Below are 17,750 nucleotides of genomic sequence, written 5' to 3'. Positions count from 1 at the left end.
ACTGCTCTCTTCTTTATAATTTGATCTTTCTTTGTCTGATAAAACTTATTCTGCTCAATGTATTATGCAAATTGAACATGCTGCATCCTCATGCAGATCACGTGAACAGGGCGTGCTTGGCTCTGGTTGACTTGGGTTGGGCTCTGATTGGTCTGCTGGTTCACGCTCTCAGCCCATGATTGGCTCGTGGTCGGAGAGCGGCTACCTCTGATTGGATGGCTCGCCTGCAAGGATGGAGATGGCCACTCCCCCTTTCCACGCAAGCATCCCTTTGTTTAAGAGATAAAATATGAAAAAGCCCGCGGTTTGAGTCAGAGTCTGCTGTGGATCGCGTTCGAATGCCCAGCTACGTTGATGCTGCTGCTTGTCTCTAGGCCGAAGGCTCTCCGGCCACGTTTCACGAGGTAAGCGCTGGTAACTTGAATGAATCGAGCATCACGTGTTTAGTCAGAGTGTTTTGTACTGTATTCTGTGGGGAATAAATCGAGCATATTTGTTCTAGCAGTAACAGTGTTTGATGCATGTTATTTCGCTTTATTCTGTGGGGAAATAAATCGAGCACATTTAATTCTAGCAGAAACAGCGTTTGGTTTCGTTATTGCCGCCGATCTCCTTCGACCCTGATTTAAAATTTCATAAAACATCTTTCTTTCAAAAGAACAGTAAACTACTGGCAGCTATAGACGCCAGAAGTTTACCGTTCTTTCACTGTATCTATACCGTACTTGCATTGACGGTAATCTATTGTCAGGATTAATTACGGTACAGTTACTGTGCATTTACATTAAACGTCTGGCGTCTATAGCTGCCAGTATTTGACTGTAAATTTACAGGATTATTTCATAGAGTGTGGTCTTATTCATCATAAAGGATCTTTGGGCTGCACTTGGTCTGGTTCCTCACCTAGGACCCGTCTGCATCGGGTGGCCTTACCAGAGGCATGAAGACCAGACAGCATAACTCCTAGGATCACTGGGACACTCAAACCCCCCCACCACGATAAGATGGCAGCCCATGGGGGGGATGTGTGTGTGTGTGTGTGTGTGTGTGTGTGTGTGTGTGTGTGTGTGTGTATTTAGTAACCTATTAATTATGTAAGAACGAGAGAGAGAGAGAGAGTTTTTAACGTGAGGAAACAAGCACAATTGGTGAGCATATTCTGACTTTTGGTCCACTTGTGAAGTGAAATGTATTTTTAGTTGTTTTTTAAAAAAGTTTTTTAGGTTCTAATAAAGTTTTTTAGGTTCTAATAAAGTTTTTTAGGCCGTTATTGGATGAAGAGGAAATTGGGGAGAGAGAGAATGGAGTGACATGCAGCAGATTCCCCAGGACTGGGAATTAAACCCAGGTTGACAAACAAAACCTATAAGTAACATCCTAAACAAAACATAATTTATTATAAAGCTGGTAAAAAAAAACTGAATTATTTCAGTTTTTTTCTCTTTTTTTACAAGCAGACAGCACATAAGCTCAACAACACAAAGTATTCATCTACGAATCGATTTCTTCCTGTAATGGAAATGATTTCTGACTAAATTCATAATTTTCATATGGATTGTTCTTCTTTTTTCCCTTTTCTACACGGTTTTAATGTTAAATTGCTCCCTGGACCTTCTGAGCCGAGTGTTGTGCCGTCTTCCACTGAAACAGTGAAGGGAAAAGGGCGAACAAACGGCGAATTCAACTCATTTTTCTTAAACTCTTTTGGGACAATTTACAGTGACCAACTGACCTGACCGACATGTTTTGGGGATGTGGGGGAAACCGGAGCACCCGGAGAAAACCCACGCAGACACGGGGAGAACATGCAAACTCCACACACGGTGGCGCAGCGCTAACCGCTGCGCCACCGTGCTGCCCATGTTTTTTCCAATTGGGTTGATCTAGTTTGTCAGTGGGGGTGAGGGGGGGGAGGAAACATTTTAAATTTCCTCTTGACGGAGGGTCGCAGGGCGTCCAGTCAACGACCTCTGTGCGTTTGATTTTTCGGATTTTTATCCGAACTCCTTCACTATGTCTATGATTTTCACTATGATTTTCTTCACCCCTTTGTTTCTTTTTTGGACTTTTTGAACCCTAGCGTGTTGCGGATTTTTTTCCAAATGGAAGTTTTTGTTTTTTTCTTCTTGCCGTCCTCTGTAGTGTTGTTCTCTCCGTTTTCTAAATCTTCTGGGACGTTTTTTTCTAGGGTCTCTGTCTCATCTTTGGGTTCTGGGTCTGTTGAACAACCCGGTAAAGGGTCTCCAAGCAGTTCCTTCTCCAAAGACACCTCTTTATTCGATCCTTTAACCACGTTGACTGCGCTGTGAGAAATGTCCTCCTCCTCCTGGAAAACTTTGATCTGTTTCTCATTTGTCAGATCTCTCAGAGTGTCTTTTGTTTTTTTCTAATTGTTCTTTTACACAGCTTAATTCCTGCTGGTATTTTTTGGCCTCCTCTTTTAGCGCAGTCATGTCTGTTTCATATCGATGATTTAAGTCCTGGTACAAATCTTTCAGTTTCTCAAACTCGGCCTGGGCTTCACTTTCCTTCTCCTGCAGGAATTTGATTTCTTTTATTTTACTTTCTTGTAGTAAGGTATTTGTTGCTATCAGATTATCCTGAATCACCTTATCTTTCTCTGATTTCTCCAAATAAGCGTTTCTTTCTTGAAACATTTTCTGCTGGAGTTTTTTGATTTGCTCCAGAGCAGATTGCTGTTTTTCCTCCATAAGTTTTTGTTCTTGTTCTCTGTTTAAAAGATCTGTTTCCCCCTGCTTTGCCTTCTGTTTATAGATTTCCGCCTGCTGCTGTAATTCTATGATATCTATTTCATATCTATCGCTAAGCTCATCATAAAAACAGTGTACCTGATCTAATTCATTAAGGATGTACTTCTCCCTCTTTTTTAGAATTATAATTTCTCCTGCCATTTTCTGGAACCCCTCTTCCTTCTCAGTTCTAAGTTTGTTTATGAGCTGCTGTCTTTCCTTCTCTCTCTCTAAACTGGCGTCTTTTTCTAGTCTCACCTGCTGCTTATAATGTTCAACATCTTGACTTAGCCTAGTAGTGTCGCTTTCATATTTTGCAATAAATTCATGGAATGAGTGCTTCATTTGATCAAATTTTTGTTGCCAACGTCTCTTCTCACGTTGCAGAAATTTTATTTCTTTGTTTGTCTCATCAATAATCGTCTTGTTCTCCCCTGATTTCTTATGATAAACGTTTCTGTCTTGACTGATCTGTTGTTGAAGCTTTTCAACTTCTTGCTGTAGTTCACGGTGTTTTCTATCCTGGCAACACATCTCTTTCTTTTCTCTCATTTTTTGTTGGTATGTTTCTACCTGCTGTTGTAAGACCATTGTATCCATTTCATATCTACTCATCAGCTGATTTCCCTTCGCTTTCTCCCTTTCTAGTTCTCGTTTGGTCTCTTCCAGCTCTTCCTCCAAGTGAACCATTTTCCGGTTGTCTTCAACCCTTCCGGCGATCTCCTCTTCCAGAAGGGAGCCCAGTCTGTGGATTTCCTCCAGTAAGGCGTCGTGTGCAGCAGCAAACAGGCCTTCTGGGTTTTCCTGAACTCCCATTGCCGTGGAGTGATGGGGCCCCATCTCTCCACTGTGGCATCTTTGTGCATAATCAGACATTTTCTCTGAACTGCAGTCACTAAAATCGTTGATGGTAAACTTTGTGAAAGGTTGATCCAAAAGAGCTTTGCGCACGTCTGAACTAGTCATTGATATTGCAAGCAATGAAAAATATGCAGAATTGTGTTACATACAATTCTGCAGTTGATGACATCACAGACTGCATCGCCAGTGACATCACAGAATCTTCCTTTGCTGGTGGTGTGACATCATTCCACCACCACGTCTTACTCTTTATTCTTGTTTACATTCAAAATAGTCCCTTTGTATTTATTGTTGTGTTTCAACGTTCATGTTCTTGATCAAACGTCGTCTCATCTTCATTTCTTTAAAGTTTATAAAACGTTTTAGAAACCTGCACATGAAAAAGCCTTTAGGAAAAAATTAAGGCTTTTAGTGTTGGTGAGGGAAAGCACCAGAACACTTATTGAGAATCCATATTTATAAAACTAATTCCAACATCTGTGTTTATAAAATAATCTATAGTTGGTGATTTGAACTTTAGGTATTTGATGGTGTTATTGGTAACTTCAGTGATGTTTTCACTGAACCAATTCTCATCATTTCTCTGCACCTGCAGCCTTCAGTCAGACTGAAGGAGGTTTTTGTACAACTATAAATCACTGTGTGATCACGTTGTCATCATTTACTAAATACACTCCCATACAGTAATAATCATCATCAGCCTGAACTCCACTGATTGTCAGAGTGAACTGAGGCTCTGATCCACTGCTGCTGAAATGACTGGGAGTATCAGAGGTGATTTTATAAAATAACAGTTTAGGAGGCTGTCCAGGTTTCTGCAGGTACTGGAGGCTGATAAAAACTTTACCCTCCGCCACCAAAAAAACAAAACAAAGGGTTGATAAATTAAAGTGAACAGTCCTTATTTGGTGTGTATATCAACATCAGTTGTTTAGATTTGAGCTTTATATCTTTTTATAATTCCATGTTCATGAGGAGTCATTTCCTCATGAAAACATGTTTGCCATGAGCTCAGTTAGAAAATACCAGGCCGTGCCAGTAGGTGGCCCTTTACAAATGAAACTGAATTATAACCACCAAATAAAGTGGAAAAACATTGAACAAATCAGGACATGAAATAAAGGTAAACGTAAGTATTTCTATGGATGTTTTGAAGGTGCCTGGAGCCGTTTGTTCTGTGTTGTCTGGATTTCATTCCACAAACATGTTGCATTTTATGAATGAAATGTAAACCTTCATTGTTTGGCAAGAGCACCTCTTCTTTTTTCAAATATATGTCCCTAAACAGAGAGAACCCTTATAACATGTTAAACAATCTTATGTCCATCTTTCAATACACAAACTGACTTTAAAAGTTACAAATATAACTGTTTTTGGCAATTTATGAAATAGATACTCACCATTTATCTGAGTGTCATGAAGGCCAATAAGTTGTCTTCAACCATTTATGTAAGTTACAGTTCCTGCAAGCTAGCAGAAACAAAGCTGTAAATGTGTACACGTTTCATACAGGCAAACAAATAGTTTTAAGACAATTTATGCTGTGCTAGTTTTTCTCAGTCACTTTTGGTGCATTTCTCAAGTCATTGTTGGCATTTACAAAACAGTAAACACATTTCTCAAAACAATTTGTAGAAACAGCAAAAATAGCTTGAAAAATCCTTAGTTCAGCTCTCAAAATTCTGTCAGTTAACATATCAGTGACTCAAAATAATAAGTTATAGTTTCTCTATGTACAGATAAGATGGTCAAATTGATATGTCATATGTCATGTCAAATTCACATTTATGCTTTTGCTGTAATTTATTGATGGACCATGCCACGGTGATTCAGAAAGGAAAAGACAGAAATGCAGAGAACAAAAAAAGTAGAAAAGGAACCACAGGACAATCTCCTCATGGAAAACTGTACAGTGCTGTAGAAATTACATAATTACATTACATTTTAATTTCCATCGTCATGCTGACAAAGGTTCCTGAGTGGGGTTAAGGAATGAACAGTAGGGTGGGAGGAGGACCTCCATCAGCATCGTGTTGTGGGTTGCAGCCATATCCTGATGTTGGACTGATGGAAACTGGCAGATGTCCTCAGCCTCTTCTGACTCTTCTTCTCTCTGGCTGTTCACTCTGTCCAGATACTTGTTCATCAGTTCTCAGAAATGTAACATTGTGTTGTGTTCTGGCTATATAGACCATATTGTTGCCAACTGATGGTTCACAAGATGGACCTTCAATCAACCTTTGTCGTAGCATTTTAACGATTCTGTATTTTAGTTCTGCTGGGGTCCATATTTGTTATAAGTTGCATTGTGATCATTGTTATGTGTAGAGTGTTATGGGGTTCCCCTGTCTGACTCTGCTGACTCCCACTCACTTGTGATGGACCTGTCATGTGCCCTAAATGGACAAACCCATGTTGGCCACCACCATATAGGGCCCATGTAGGGCCCATGTGGGCTGTGGCCCTACATGGGCAAACCCATGTGGGGCCATCGTGGAACCCACGGACAAACCCATATGGGACCCATATGGTCTGCCCTCCTTTTCCCCACATGGGGCCCACCTAGGCATGCTGGCAGGGTAGTGGTGAAAGAAGACACAATGCCATTGGGAAATAATGCAGACGAAACCCCTGTCTATGCCACAACTTCTGAGTCAGACTGACTCTGACCCACAGAGAGCCATCCAGACGTTTCCTCCTACAGAAAGTTGCGATCGTATGATAAACGGTGAAATGTGAAATAAAGGTGTGTTCTAAAAGGGCTAGACCTACCATGTCATAATAGTGGTATGAAATGAAGCAAGTTGTCAAATGCATCAGTAGCACCTATTATAAGAATGTGATGAAACCTTTTATGGAATGGGGAACAGAGAGTAACATTTGTGTTTTTCATGTAGATGAACAGGAAGGAGTAGAACAGATGAGCGTGTGGTCAGCATAGGATTCTGCTGGTAAACCACTTGCCATGCAAGTTGTGCTTGATTCCCGTTGCTGAAGAAGAAGAAACGCTCCAACTTGTTCATCTGCCTGTTGTGAGCTGCTCTTCTGCCAGTGTGACGAGGCCTGACATGACCAAGACCGACAGACAGACGTCTGTCTCTCTGCAGCGTTTAGGAGGCGCCTTCTGACGCTGGTCATCAACACCACCCTAAAGAAAAATCAGCCGCCGTCTTCCCTCCCTTAATGACCAGAACTCTCTGTCACGACGCAACTTTCCGGTGGACCGTACTCAGCCAGGACACATGGCGTTTGAGTTTTTATTTTAATGATTTATTCCAATGAATACTTTCTTTTGAAGTGTGCAATATACAAATTTGCAATGCTTCTACATTGTACGTTCGCACAATGGAAAATAAATTATCTAATCTTTTATAAACTTTGGTTGTCTTGTAGAAGAACTGTGGTGTGAGCTATAGAGAAGAGAGCATAGAAATATGTCACAGTAGAAGTAAAGGCAGAACTATTTTGCACATCAAGTACAAGTACTTCGTTACTGTACTTAAGTACAATTTTTGTGTATCTGTACTTTACTTAAGTAGATTTAATAATGGATACTTTCTACTTTTACTCCACTACATTTTACAGTAAGTATCTGTACTTTCTACTTCACTACATTTCTACAAAACCATCGCGTTACACGTTACATCCAAGTCGAGTTGCTCTTTTTTTCCGTTAAAATATGAAGTTCAGGGACTTAAGGTGGCGCCGTAAAATCCAAGCTATAACGTGACTTAGTGTCTGTTGTCACCCATCGCCTCCACCTTTACTCGCACGCGGAGCTCCAGACATGCGCAGTGGTTTCCTCTGAGCGGGAGAAGATGTCTAACTAATCGATAATAGCTGCATAAATCATAAGATATGGCGACATGTAAAACCAGCAGCGCTTCGCTTTCACAGACGGTGGGGACTTTATCCAACTTTTAGCGTCACTTGGAAGGAAAGCTTAAAGAAAGGTAAGCTATGTGGACGTGATGCTAGCACGTGATGCTAGCAAAGCTAGCTGTACAGAGACACGTGTTGCATCTGCATGAAAAAAAAGTTGTCACTCGTGCGCTGAATTATTGTGTGGAGGTGTTTACTGAGGTGTAGCCTATATGGGACAACGCTGTGACCAAAGTGCAATATAGTGATATGACATTCAGGAACGATCCGATTCCTGTGGTACTTTGACTTTTACTTGAGTACATTTTTGCCTGTGTATTTGTACTTTTACTTAAGTACATTTTTTGAGTATTTTCTCCACCACTGGGTGAAAGTAGTTTTAAATTCTTGGGGGTACTATGACAAAAAAAAAAATATATATATATATATATATATATATATATATATATATATATATATATATATATGTGTGTGTGTGTGTGTGTGTGTGTATATGTTGCTTCTTTGTGCTTTGGAGTTTCTGTGCTGATTAATTTTTTGCGAAGTGATAAAAGCTGGTAGCTCTTGCATTGTTACTGAATAGAGCTGTATTTCCTTCAGCCCACTGGCTGCAATGTTGACACCTTGAGATGCCATGAGATCTAAATTCTGAACATCATGGCATGGAGTGCATCCCAGTTTTCCATGTCTGGCATATAACCATTCATTTTAGCTTTAAAACTGGTTCTATTGATCCTGTGTCCAGACAGAGGGATAGTCAGTAGGCCTGGCATCATGACCTGTTTGTTCTGCAGATCCTGCAGCTTCCACTTCATCTTCCTAACATGGCGCCTCCTCACCCTGACTCTCGTACTGATAGGAGGAACCACAGAGCTCTGTTAGGTTAAAGCTCATCTTCTGAAGTTGGGATATTTTTCCTCCAACAGGTTCCAGAGGAATCACCTAAAGCCAGATGTTGGGCTTGATTTTATTTCACTGTCATTTGTGAATGTTAGCTTCTCTTTTTCAACAGTGGAGCTAAAGGTAGAAAAAGGTTATCATTTTGGAGAAAGTCTCATCAACATCAATATTTCCACTAAATAAGAGGCAATAAATAAATAAATAAAATAGTTTGATGAAGGAAAAGCCTCTCAGACTCTGAGCCCGACAGCACCAAACTATTATTTTTTTTTACAATTAATTTAATTTCACATAATTATCACGGTAGAAGCCACATTTGCCGTGTTTGATGTTTGTTGTAAATCACGTATAGTCACAAAGAACGAGGTAATTAGTCCAAGTTTGTCGTTTATTGAACGTTCAGAAATTACAGCGGCTGTGACGCGCCACAGCAAAGGTAAAACAACCCGAACAGGTGATCAACTCTAAACCATTCGCACCTTTTATTCTCCGTCTCTCTCTGTCGTTTAAGCACAGCCGTTGCCATGGCAACCTCCTGCGCTCCACAAGCCGACCAGAGATTACGTTAAAAACATTCAGTCCGTTACAATATTAGGTTTTCAGGCTTGATATTTATTTTGCGATCATTAATAAGCCTCCCTGAACACAGCGGTTAATTTTAAACTCCTGCTCTGCTAGTTATTTTGGTAATGTATGGAGTTAGATTTGTTTCACAATTATTCAATCCAAAAAAAAATCATGTCAAACAAAAAGAGTAGAATTCAATCAAAACAAAAAAATCATGTCAAAACAAAAATCTAAATTTTTTTTTAAACCTTGAACCTTTGTGTGCACACATAATAATAATGGCCATTCGTAGGTATCAGCGCTGACTCTCATACCCCAATGATGCGTTAGCCAGTGTTCTGTCAGATCAGCATACATTGTCAGATAGTCATATGCATGTCCATATCAAGTTACAAAAAGATTAAAATGTCTCACGTTTGTTATTTTCCTATAAAAGAAAAAATGAGGCGGTTACTTTTAAGACATTTATTTCTTTTTCCCCCTAAGACAAAACAAAGTGCTGCCTTAGTGATACATTAGTTTCCACAAAGCTTCTGATCTCAAATACCAGATTTAAGAGCATGCAGAAACGAACAGTAGGAATATGTTGTTGGTCACCAACTGAACAGGCTGCAAACACTGCTAATACAATTACATTGTTGCCTTAATGATGATGTGTATGCATTAAATAGCAGTAACGTGAGTCCCATAATATTCAAAGGCTGAATGTTTTTTTTTAATTATTATAGTTATTCAAACAAAGCGAGTATGGTGTTAAAAGTTGATTCTGACTATAAAAATAATATTAAACATTATAAACAACCAAAGCTTGATGTAGTATTTATGAAAAAAAGCTGCAATTTTCCCTGCTAAGCGGTTTAAGTACATTCCTCCTCCACTCTTTCTGTATTATGAATAGAGAGATGAATCCTCGACTTATGAAGAAGTCAGTGACTTCGCCACATCCAACACGATGACTCCGACTGGAGATAATATTCACTTCACGGTCTGTTGGTGGACTGACTGACATCTAGGCTCCTGTTTTATCACCAGGTGTTTTCTTGTTTGGTGGGATGTTTCGTTTTAATGGTCCAGTCTCCAGTTTTTTGTTGTTTTTTTCGTTTTTCCTCTCCTATAGTCTCAGTTAAAGTGCCTTCGACCCCATCCTCATCTCTTCTTTCCAGCTGTGCCGGGGACTAGAAATGGGTGTAGAGATTGTTATCGCGCCATATGGTTGCTCTTCTTCGGAGGCAAATAAAGAGTGTCTGCAATGAAATTACTCAGCTGTTACGGCTGTATAAATGAGACCTGGATGAGTGCACGGTCTGCTGCTAAGAGAGTTTCGCTTTTAAGTGGAAGAATACCCAAATAAATCATGAGTGCTCCTCAGCGCTGCCGCTGAAGGAACGGCTCCGGATGTGGTTCCTTAGCTGTTCGATGAGCTCTGGGTTCTGCTGCTGGATTTGCTGGGCGAACTGCTGGCCCCTGATGGCGGGGGTAAGAAAAAAAAAAAAGCAAGAAAGAGGAAGTCTTGTTATATTGTTTAACATCCAGGAAGGTTAGGAACATAAAATTTAAAATAAACTGCATTTTTCTTAGGAAAATGCCCAAAGATATTTGGAGTAGGGCTGCAAAGAATGATTATTTTAGTAACTGATTACAATTAATCGGATATAAAAATAATAATAATAAAAAAAAACTGGCACATTCTGCAAATTTTTTATTTCATTTTGACTTAAGCCCTGTTTATACAATATTAGAAACACTTGCTGTATTTCCTTTTCCTTGAAATGATGTAACATAGCATTCATATAATATACACTTTATCATTTGTAGCAAAGGATGCATCTGCAGCTAAAAAAAATTTAGTTATGCTCCAAGTGTCTCATGGCCTTTTTTCAGTCTTTTATCCTCCAGTTAACAGTTGCTTATTAAATTAGTTTCTATTTCGAATAATCAATTAATCCAATTAATCGTGATTAATCAGTTAATTGTGAAAAGTATCGTTTCCACAACTAAAACAATACTTTTGTTCTGAGTATGTTGTTCTTTCAGCAAATGGCCTTTTATTTTAGTCTGTATACTCCAGTGAACAATTAATCCAAAAAAAAATTAGTTGATGATTATTTCGTTCCATTAATCCTGATTAATGCGATTAATCTAACTGAAAAAAATACTTCTACTCTGAGTGTGTTGTGCCTTCAGCAAATTGCCTATTTGTGGTTCGTATTCTCCAGTTAACAATTAATTGACTATTAAATTACTTGACGATTATTTCAATTAATTGAATTAATTGATTTGAGCTCTAATTTGGAATTTACAAGTTAAGGCCATAACATTGTTGTAAAAGGTTAAAAGCTAGTTGTATGGTTTACATGAATTAAATCATAAAACTAATAGAGCTATGTTTCGCATAAATGGAAGGCAGAGCTTTGACAATGTCATTTTATATGGAAGAGTTAGAAGCGGCATTATTGCTCAGTTGCTTTCTTGCCAAAGACAAATGGATCAATACCAGCAGCAGCTGGAATGAATCCTGGTAATGGCTCCCCAAGCCCCATAAACTGAAGCAAAAATGTATATTACAGTCATAACTTGTGCAAATCTTCTGTCTTCACTCTTCTACTTACGCCTCAATCAAGCTGGAGATGTCAGACAGTCCTCCCACTCCTGCGGCAGGACCTCTAACTGCATTCGACATCATTCCCGACATGCTGAGCACACAGAGACAGTGAGTAGGTTGTGCGATTAAAAAAAGAAAAAGAACCTATTAAAACTACAGATTCCATTCAAGCTTTTGAGCCGATTCCAAACATGGTTAAATCTGCATTGCACTCACAGCTGCTGGACTTGTTGGTTCTGCATGACGCTCGCGGCCTGTAAACAGAAATGGAGCCGAAATCAATCGGGTTGCACACAAACACTGTAGGAGGAACAATTTACTGCCGATTGCATTGGCGGTTTTATGACGAAACAGGGCTCGTAATTCCTTGGTCTGGATGCAGCCGGGCTGCTATTGGATTCAGATGTGTCTTGTCGTTGCCGCAGTAAAACTATGGCAGGTTTGTAGACATGTTCTTGACCCAGCTGGCCCTCCCACGTCTCATAGTTTTTACATGCTAGGAGCCAAGGGTAAGACATTTTAACAACGCAATAACTTTAACGGTTAATAGGAACCAGTGTTGAGGATCCTGGCCGCCTATATCGACAAGCTTTTTGTCAAAACTTTTTCAAGTACAACAGTGTTACCAGGAGTCTCACCATGCTGATGAAGGCTGGGTTGTTGATTAAACTTGCCATGTCAAATCCCAATCCGGCAGCAATCTGTAACAGAGTGTTGGCAATTAAAAAAAAAAAAACTGTTTAAGCTGACAACAATCAAGTAATCGGTAATTAACTAAAATAAAACATTCCCATTTTCACTCACTGGGCTGGAAGCTTCTTTATGCTTCTGCTCTGCGATCTTCAGGTTGGATTTATACGTGTCATTCTCCGGGTCTAGAACCAGGGCTTTCTTGAAGTATGAAATCGCCTCTGGATACTTATTCATTGCAGTTAAAGCCAAACTGCACCCACACACAAGGTAGACAAATCAGATTCAATATACACAGGGACCTCCACAATTTGACATCTCTGCAAAAAAAAAATGTGTAAAACACCCTAAAATTAAAACATCTCCTGCAGAAGCAGCGAAATCTCAGACAGAAAAATGTCAGAAACTAATCAGTGTAGTTGATGGCAGCATAATTCAGCTTGTAGTTTTACATTCTGCAACTATCCCAGCAGGTTGTGTCCTGGAACTTTCTACAACTTTCTACTTATCAAATATAGCTTCTCAAAACTTTCCAAAGCTCACCAGAACTGTGATAACCTTGGTAGAAGAGGAACTTACTGGGCAATGTCCTGAGCCTTTCAAGGTACTTTCATGAAACCTATATGATACTTTCTTAAATTGTTACGGTACTTTCCAGAACTTATTTTCCATAAGCCTTTCAAGCAAATTCATGAAATTTACCAGAAAGGTTGTAGAACTTACTAGGTGCTTTCATTAAATTTATTGGGTACTTTTTTTGGAATTTTCCAGGTACTTCCCTTGAACTTTCCTGGAACATGCCAGATACTTTCCAAGTTATTTGCTCGAACTTTCATTGAACATACTAGATACTTTCCCATAGCGTATCAGTTACTTTCTGGATTCTGCCAGGTAGTTTTAATGGAATTTTAGAGGTACTTTCCCAAGAAGTGACCAGCAAGTTCTGCGAAAGTTTCAGTGCACTACTAGGTAAGTACTCAGAAAGTTCTGGTAAAGTTTTGGGGTAGCATTATGTGAAGTTATATTAAATATCCAAGAAAAAAAGGCTGTAAGTTGTGAAAAATTCCAGGTTGTATTATGTACTGATCCCTAACTTTTATATTTTTTAAACTATTGCTACACTTACTAATGTCCAATTAGAACCTCCCTAAATGAATGTAGTTAATCCTTTCTTTTCTTCCTTATTTTTTCAGAATGCCTACAGTGTCTGTATTTTTTCCACAGGAAATCATGAAATTGGGGATTGATGTAAAACTTCAATGTGACAGATATATTTCGCCTACTTCATTTTCACAAGGGTAAGACAACAGATGAAATCATTTGAGAACGATATGTGTATTGATCTTAAATATCAATCCATTCATTAGTCACAGGAAAATAGCCACTGAAGTAACCAACTAAATGTGTTCATATCACCAAACAGTTTTTACGTTTTCAATTGGAAGCTTTTGTTTTTTACAACTTTTATGAGGGATGCCGATATTAGCACAGCATGCTTTATTGTTAGTTTACAGTCATAAACTCACCCCATCCTCCCATATGCTTTGCTGTAGGTTGGATCAATCCCAATGGCTCTTTCACAGTCTCCAGTCGCCTCAGTATAATTACCCAGTTTACTGTGAGCAGCAGCTCTACAAAGAAAATACATTCATACATAAATCAGAGGTCACTTATAGAGTCTGCATCAGCACCTGAAGACGGTACACTGGCTTTACAACATGGAATTATAAAACCACAATTAGACCTTTATTGAATCACAGCATTGGACACAAATGTACCTGTTGCAGTAATACACAGCGTTTCTTAGGTCCAGATCTATGGCCTTTGTGTAGCATTCAACTGCACATCTGTAGTTTTCCTCCTTCATATGATTGTTCCCTAAAAAAATTTGAGAACAATTGTAAATTATTTGAACTTATCGTCACTTATCAAAAATAATGACCTACGTCATTTTTTGCCAAGTGATTTTGTTTCTTGGCAAAAAAGATGATTTTTGAAAAAAAATAAATCACTTTCGCTAAAAAATGAGTTAGACCACTATATTGGGTATGTGTTTATGCTTTACATGTTTTTAACCTGATTATGTAGAAGTGTGGGTTCCAAAGCCACTGGAGCATCTTTTTAAACACAAACAAAACAATATTTTGCATCTTTCGTGATTAATAACCAGTAGCATAGCGGTGATCCTCCTGTCAGGGTAGAAACCACTCACAACAACTTTGTATTGATTTTCAGTGAACCTTCTCCGTTAAGGCTACCAGTGGATCCAATCCGTGCCAATAAAATGTCACTCTGAGCAGGTCAGATCTGCCGGATCTCTCCAATGCAGCTGAAGGGTTTGACATTTTTAATTTAGCGTGTCCCCTTGTGGATTCTAATCTACAGTTCTGGTGCAGATTTTTACTTCTCTCCGCCTCTCGCCCGGAACGTTAGCTGGAGATAGGCTAATCTATGTTTTTATTATTATTTGATTTTTGCAAAGGGAAATGAACAGGAAAACAATCGTGCACTGTTCCGTTAATGTTTGGACTTCTGATCTCATTTATGCTTTTGTTTTGATCATTTGTTTATTCTTAATGTCCTTATTTCTTGCCATCTGTTTATCCCATTGTGTAAGTTTACCTGCTTCCTTCCCCAGCTGCATCCATTCACCTGTGATTAGCTCTTCTTTTTATTTCCACCCTCCATCAGTAATCTCTCACTGCTGGATCCTCTGTAATTCCTCCCAATTTTAGTTGTTTTCCTACAGCTTTATGTAACTTCTCTGTTTTATTATTCATTCAATAAAGACTGAATATTATCTGACACTATGCTGCATCGCCTGCACCACCTCCGTCATGAAAATCATTTAAAATCCCATTGAAACACAGGGAAATGTTTATCTGTAGCTTGACAAAACATGGAAACGCAACAATGTATTTGCATCTGCTGACAACATACCTTCATTTTTAAGTTGCTCTGCCCGTTCTATGTCTTCAGGAGACGGGGACGTCTCTGGTACGGTGAGATTGTCGTTCTGTGTGACATAGAAAACTCACCGATGAGATTTAATAAACATAAATGAAACTATTAGAGAGGATTTCTTTTTGTCTGGTAGTTCCAATGAAAGGAAAACGACACCTCAACTTTCACTTTGCTACAAGACTCCAGGGACTGATCTGTGAAGAGCATCGATTTGAAATGACATATTTGCAATAAAGCAGGTAACTGTTAACATTTCTCATACAGTGTGTTAAACGGCTGCTTCCATCGAGTGCCTTGGTATGTCACCACGCTACACCGATGTAGTTGTCACCACCCACCTTGAGCAGGGCGTTGAGGAATATCTCTCTGAGTGGCTGGGATACAGCGAGATGGCAGTCACTGGAGCTGATCTTGAAGGTAGTCTCCAAGCACTGGATCGCAACTGAAGAGAGGAAATGATCATACAGCTCAGAGTAAGTAAATTATAACAGTGTGAGTAAATTTCTTTCAAGAATTTTTTTTAATCTACACAAGGAAGCATGGTGGTGGCAGCATCATAGCGGTCCACGAAGCTGGTGAACTGTGGATAAAAACCCATAAAAGGCTGCCAAGAAACTGTGTGTAATGGAGCTGCCAGGGCTATAGAGAAAGAGTTCATATGAAGGCATATTCATGTTTTAGAATGTGACTTAGTCAAAACAAAAATCCAGTCAAGAGTCTGTGGTAAACCTTAACATTTAAAACCCAAATAAATAGAAAAAGAAGTCTAAGGGGCATGAATTCTTTGTAGTGGATTCTCTATACAGGTGTACAGAATATTTGGGTGAGCTGACTTACCCTCCAGGCTCTCTTGCTCATCAGAATTTAAAGCACTGCGATGAGTTTGGTCTCGTAGAAATTGCACAATAGCGAACGCCAGGCGCTTCTCCACGGCCATTTTGACCCAGAAACTGTTGAGCACAGGAGGAGATTCGGATTTGGAAAAAGGAGGGCACTCGTTTTTGAATCCACCATGAGTGATTTGTCAGAAAACGGGAAATGCGTTTCCACAGTTTTCAATCATGTAATTGAAATGTAGTTTTTAGTATTTAAATTGCAGTTCCTTATTATTCCAATTAGTGATTGAATTTTAATGGGATAGTGTACTGTGCCCACATATAAAAAATGGAATATACCTGTTCCTTCAACAAAGTGAAGAACAAACAGTTCACTTTTTTGATTAATACTACTGAAAAAGTGACTTTAGATTGAATGTGGTATTGCCTGAGTATTCTGTTAATTTACATTCCTCAGTCAAGATTTCTTAATCAACCATTTTAGATCCCACTGTATGTTTTTGGCTCTTTGTTCTTGTTACTGCAATAAGTTGCTTTGGATTTTATTTAAGGGACTCTGAGTAAAAAGAGGAATAATTTCCTTGGTCAGCGGCTTCTTCAGATTTGTTGTAAAACAGACTGCTACAGGAGATCTTATCTGCCAATAGCTATCATCATCCTCCAACTACTCTTTGAAGAATTTGAATTAATATGAGTTTACAATAACATTTAATTTCCCTTTGGGATCAATAAAGTAATTTTGAATTTGAAATGCACATAAGATTTTCAGATTTTAGATGTACCTGTTCACAGATAAACCATTTATATGGTAGTCCTATAATATTTAATTCTATGGCCCTCTTGAAAAAAGAAGCAAAGTAACATTTGAGGTTGACTCCCTTCTGGTTCATCCAGCCACGTTATTATCAAATATAATAAAGATTCCGGCCTTTCACGCAGTCCCTTGTTTCCAGGACAACTCGTTGCATAATTCGGACATATTTATTGTTGTTGCGTTCACACGTTGGTTGCAGCTCCACGCTGCTTCCCCTGCGCCTGACCTGGTAATAGGTGCAGCAGGGGGGGGTATGGTAAAGCGATGACGGTCGTTATATCGTCTGCATGCTGATAAAAAACACAAACACTGCCTCATATCGCCGTCACGTGCTGATGCCATTCGATGTTCTGGTCCGGCTGGCGAAGCCCACTCCTCCCTTACCGTGTGTGTGTGTGCGTGTGTGTTGACACACGGCTACATGCAGTGATGCGGGAGCTGTGATGTAAGAGGGGAGGAACTGGGGTGTTTTCATTCATAATGCACACTTTTTGCTGTTAAAAGAAAACATTTATCAGCTCGTCGGACGGGCTATATGACACGCAGCCGGGCGTTGGCTGCTTTTAAAACAGCCTAATCTGAACACTACAATGCTCTGCAGCCGGAGTGATGCTGCACACAGGCTGAAACAAACACGACCCTCTGAGAAGGTGAAGAAGAAAACATCTCCGAACTGATTAAGCATCAGCTATTAAACCCGCGTATTCGTAATAGCTCTACGTTAAAGGGTAATGATCGGTGTCTCCCCTCCCGCCCACCTTACCTGAGCTCCTCAGCTGTCTGTTTGCCACCGCGTCATGAGGACGGCGCGAGCGTTTCCTTCCCCCGGCGCATGCGCTCTGGCCTGCGGAAGCGAGAGGTTTTTTTTTCTTTTTTCTTTTTTT

General features: G+C 39.5%; 1 protein-coding gene and 1 pseudogene across 1 annotated transcript; both read right to left on the bottom strand.

Annotated features, from left to right (window-relative positions):
* Nucleotides 1–1,470: 1,470 nt before the first annotated feature.
* LOC106931119 (uncharacterized) lies at nucleotides 1,471–3,590 on the bottom strand (annotated as a pseudogene).
* Nucleotides 3,591–9,410: 5,820 nt separating this feature from the next.
* On the bottom strand, nucleotides 9,411–17,749 carry sgtb (small glutamine rich tetratricopeptide repeat co-chaperone beta). Its single transcript, XM_014969892.2, has 12 exons — nucleotides 17,630–17,749; nucleotides 16,054–16,166; nucleotides 15,555–15,658; nucleotides 15,193–15,268; nucleotides 14,031–14,130; nucleotides 13,779–13,883; nucleotides 12,367–12,505; nucleotides 12,201–12,263; nucleotides 11,779–11,816; nucleotides 11,570–11,653; nucleotides 10,304–10,424; nucleotides 9,411–10,204 (listed from the first exon to the last, which is right to left on the bottom strand). Exons 2-11 carry the CDS (start codon nucleotides 16,151–16,153, stop codon nucleotides 10,313–10,315), a joined length of 921 nt encoding a protein of 306 aa, XP_014825378.1. The 5' UTR covers nucleotides 16,154–16,166; nucleotides 17,630–17,749; the 3' UTR covers nucleotides 9,411–10,204; nucleotides 10,304–10,312.
* Nucleotide 17,750: the final 1 nt, after the last annotated feature.

This window comes from Poecilia mexicana, unplaced genomic scaffold (assembly GCF_051168715.1).
Source record: "Poecilia mexicana isolate PSO_F unplaced genomic scaffold, ASM5116871v1 scaffold_12, whole genome shotgun sequence".
Classification (NCBI taxonomy): domain Eukaryota; kingdom Metazoa; phylum Chordata; class Actinopteri; order Cyprinodontiformes; family Poeciliidae; genus Poecilia; species Poecilia mexicana.
This window is presented reverse-complemented; position numbering and strand designations above follow the sequence as displayed.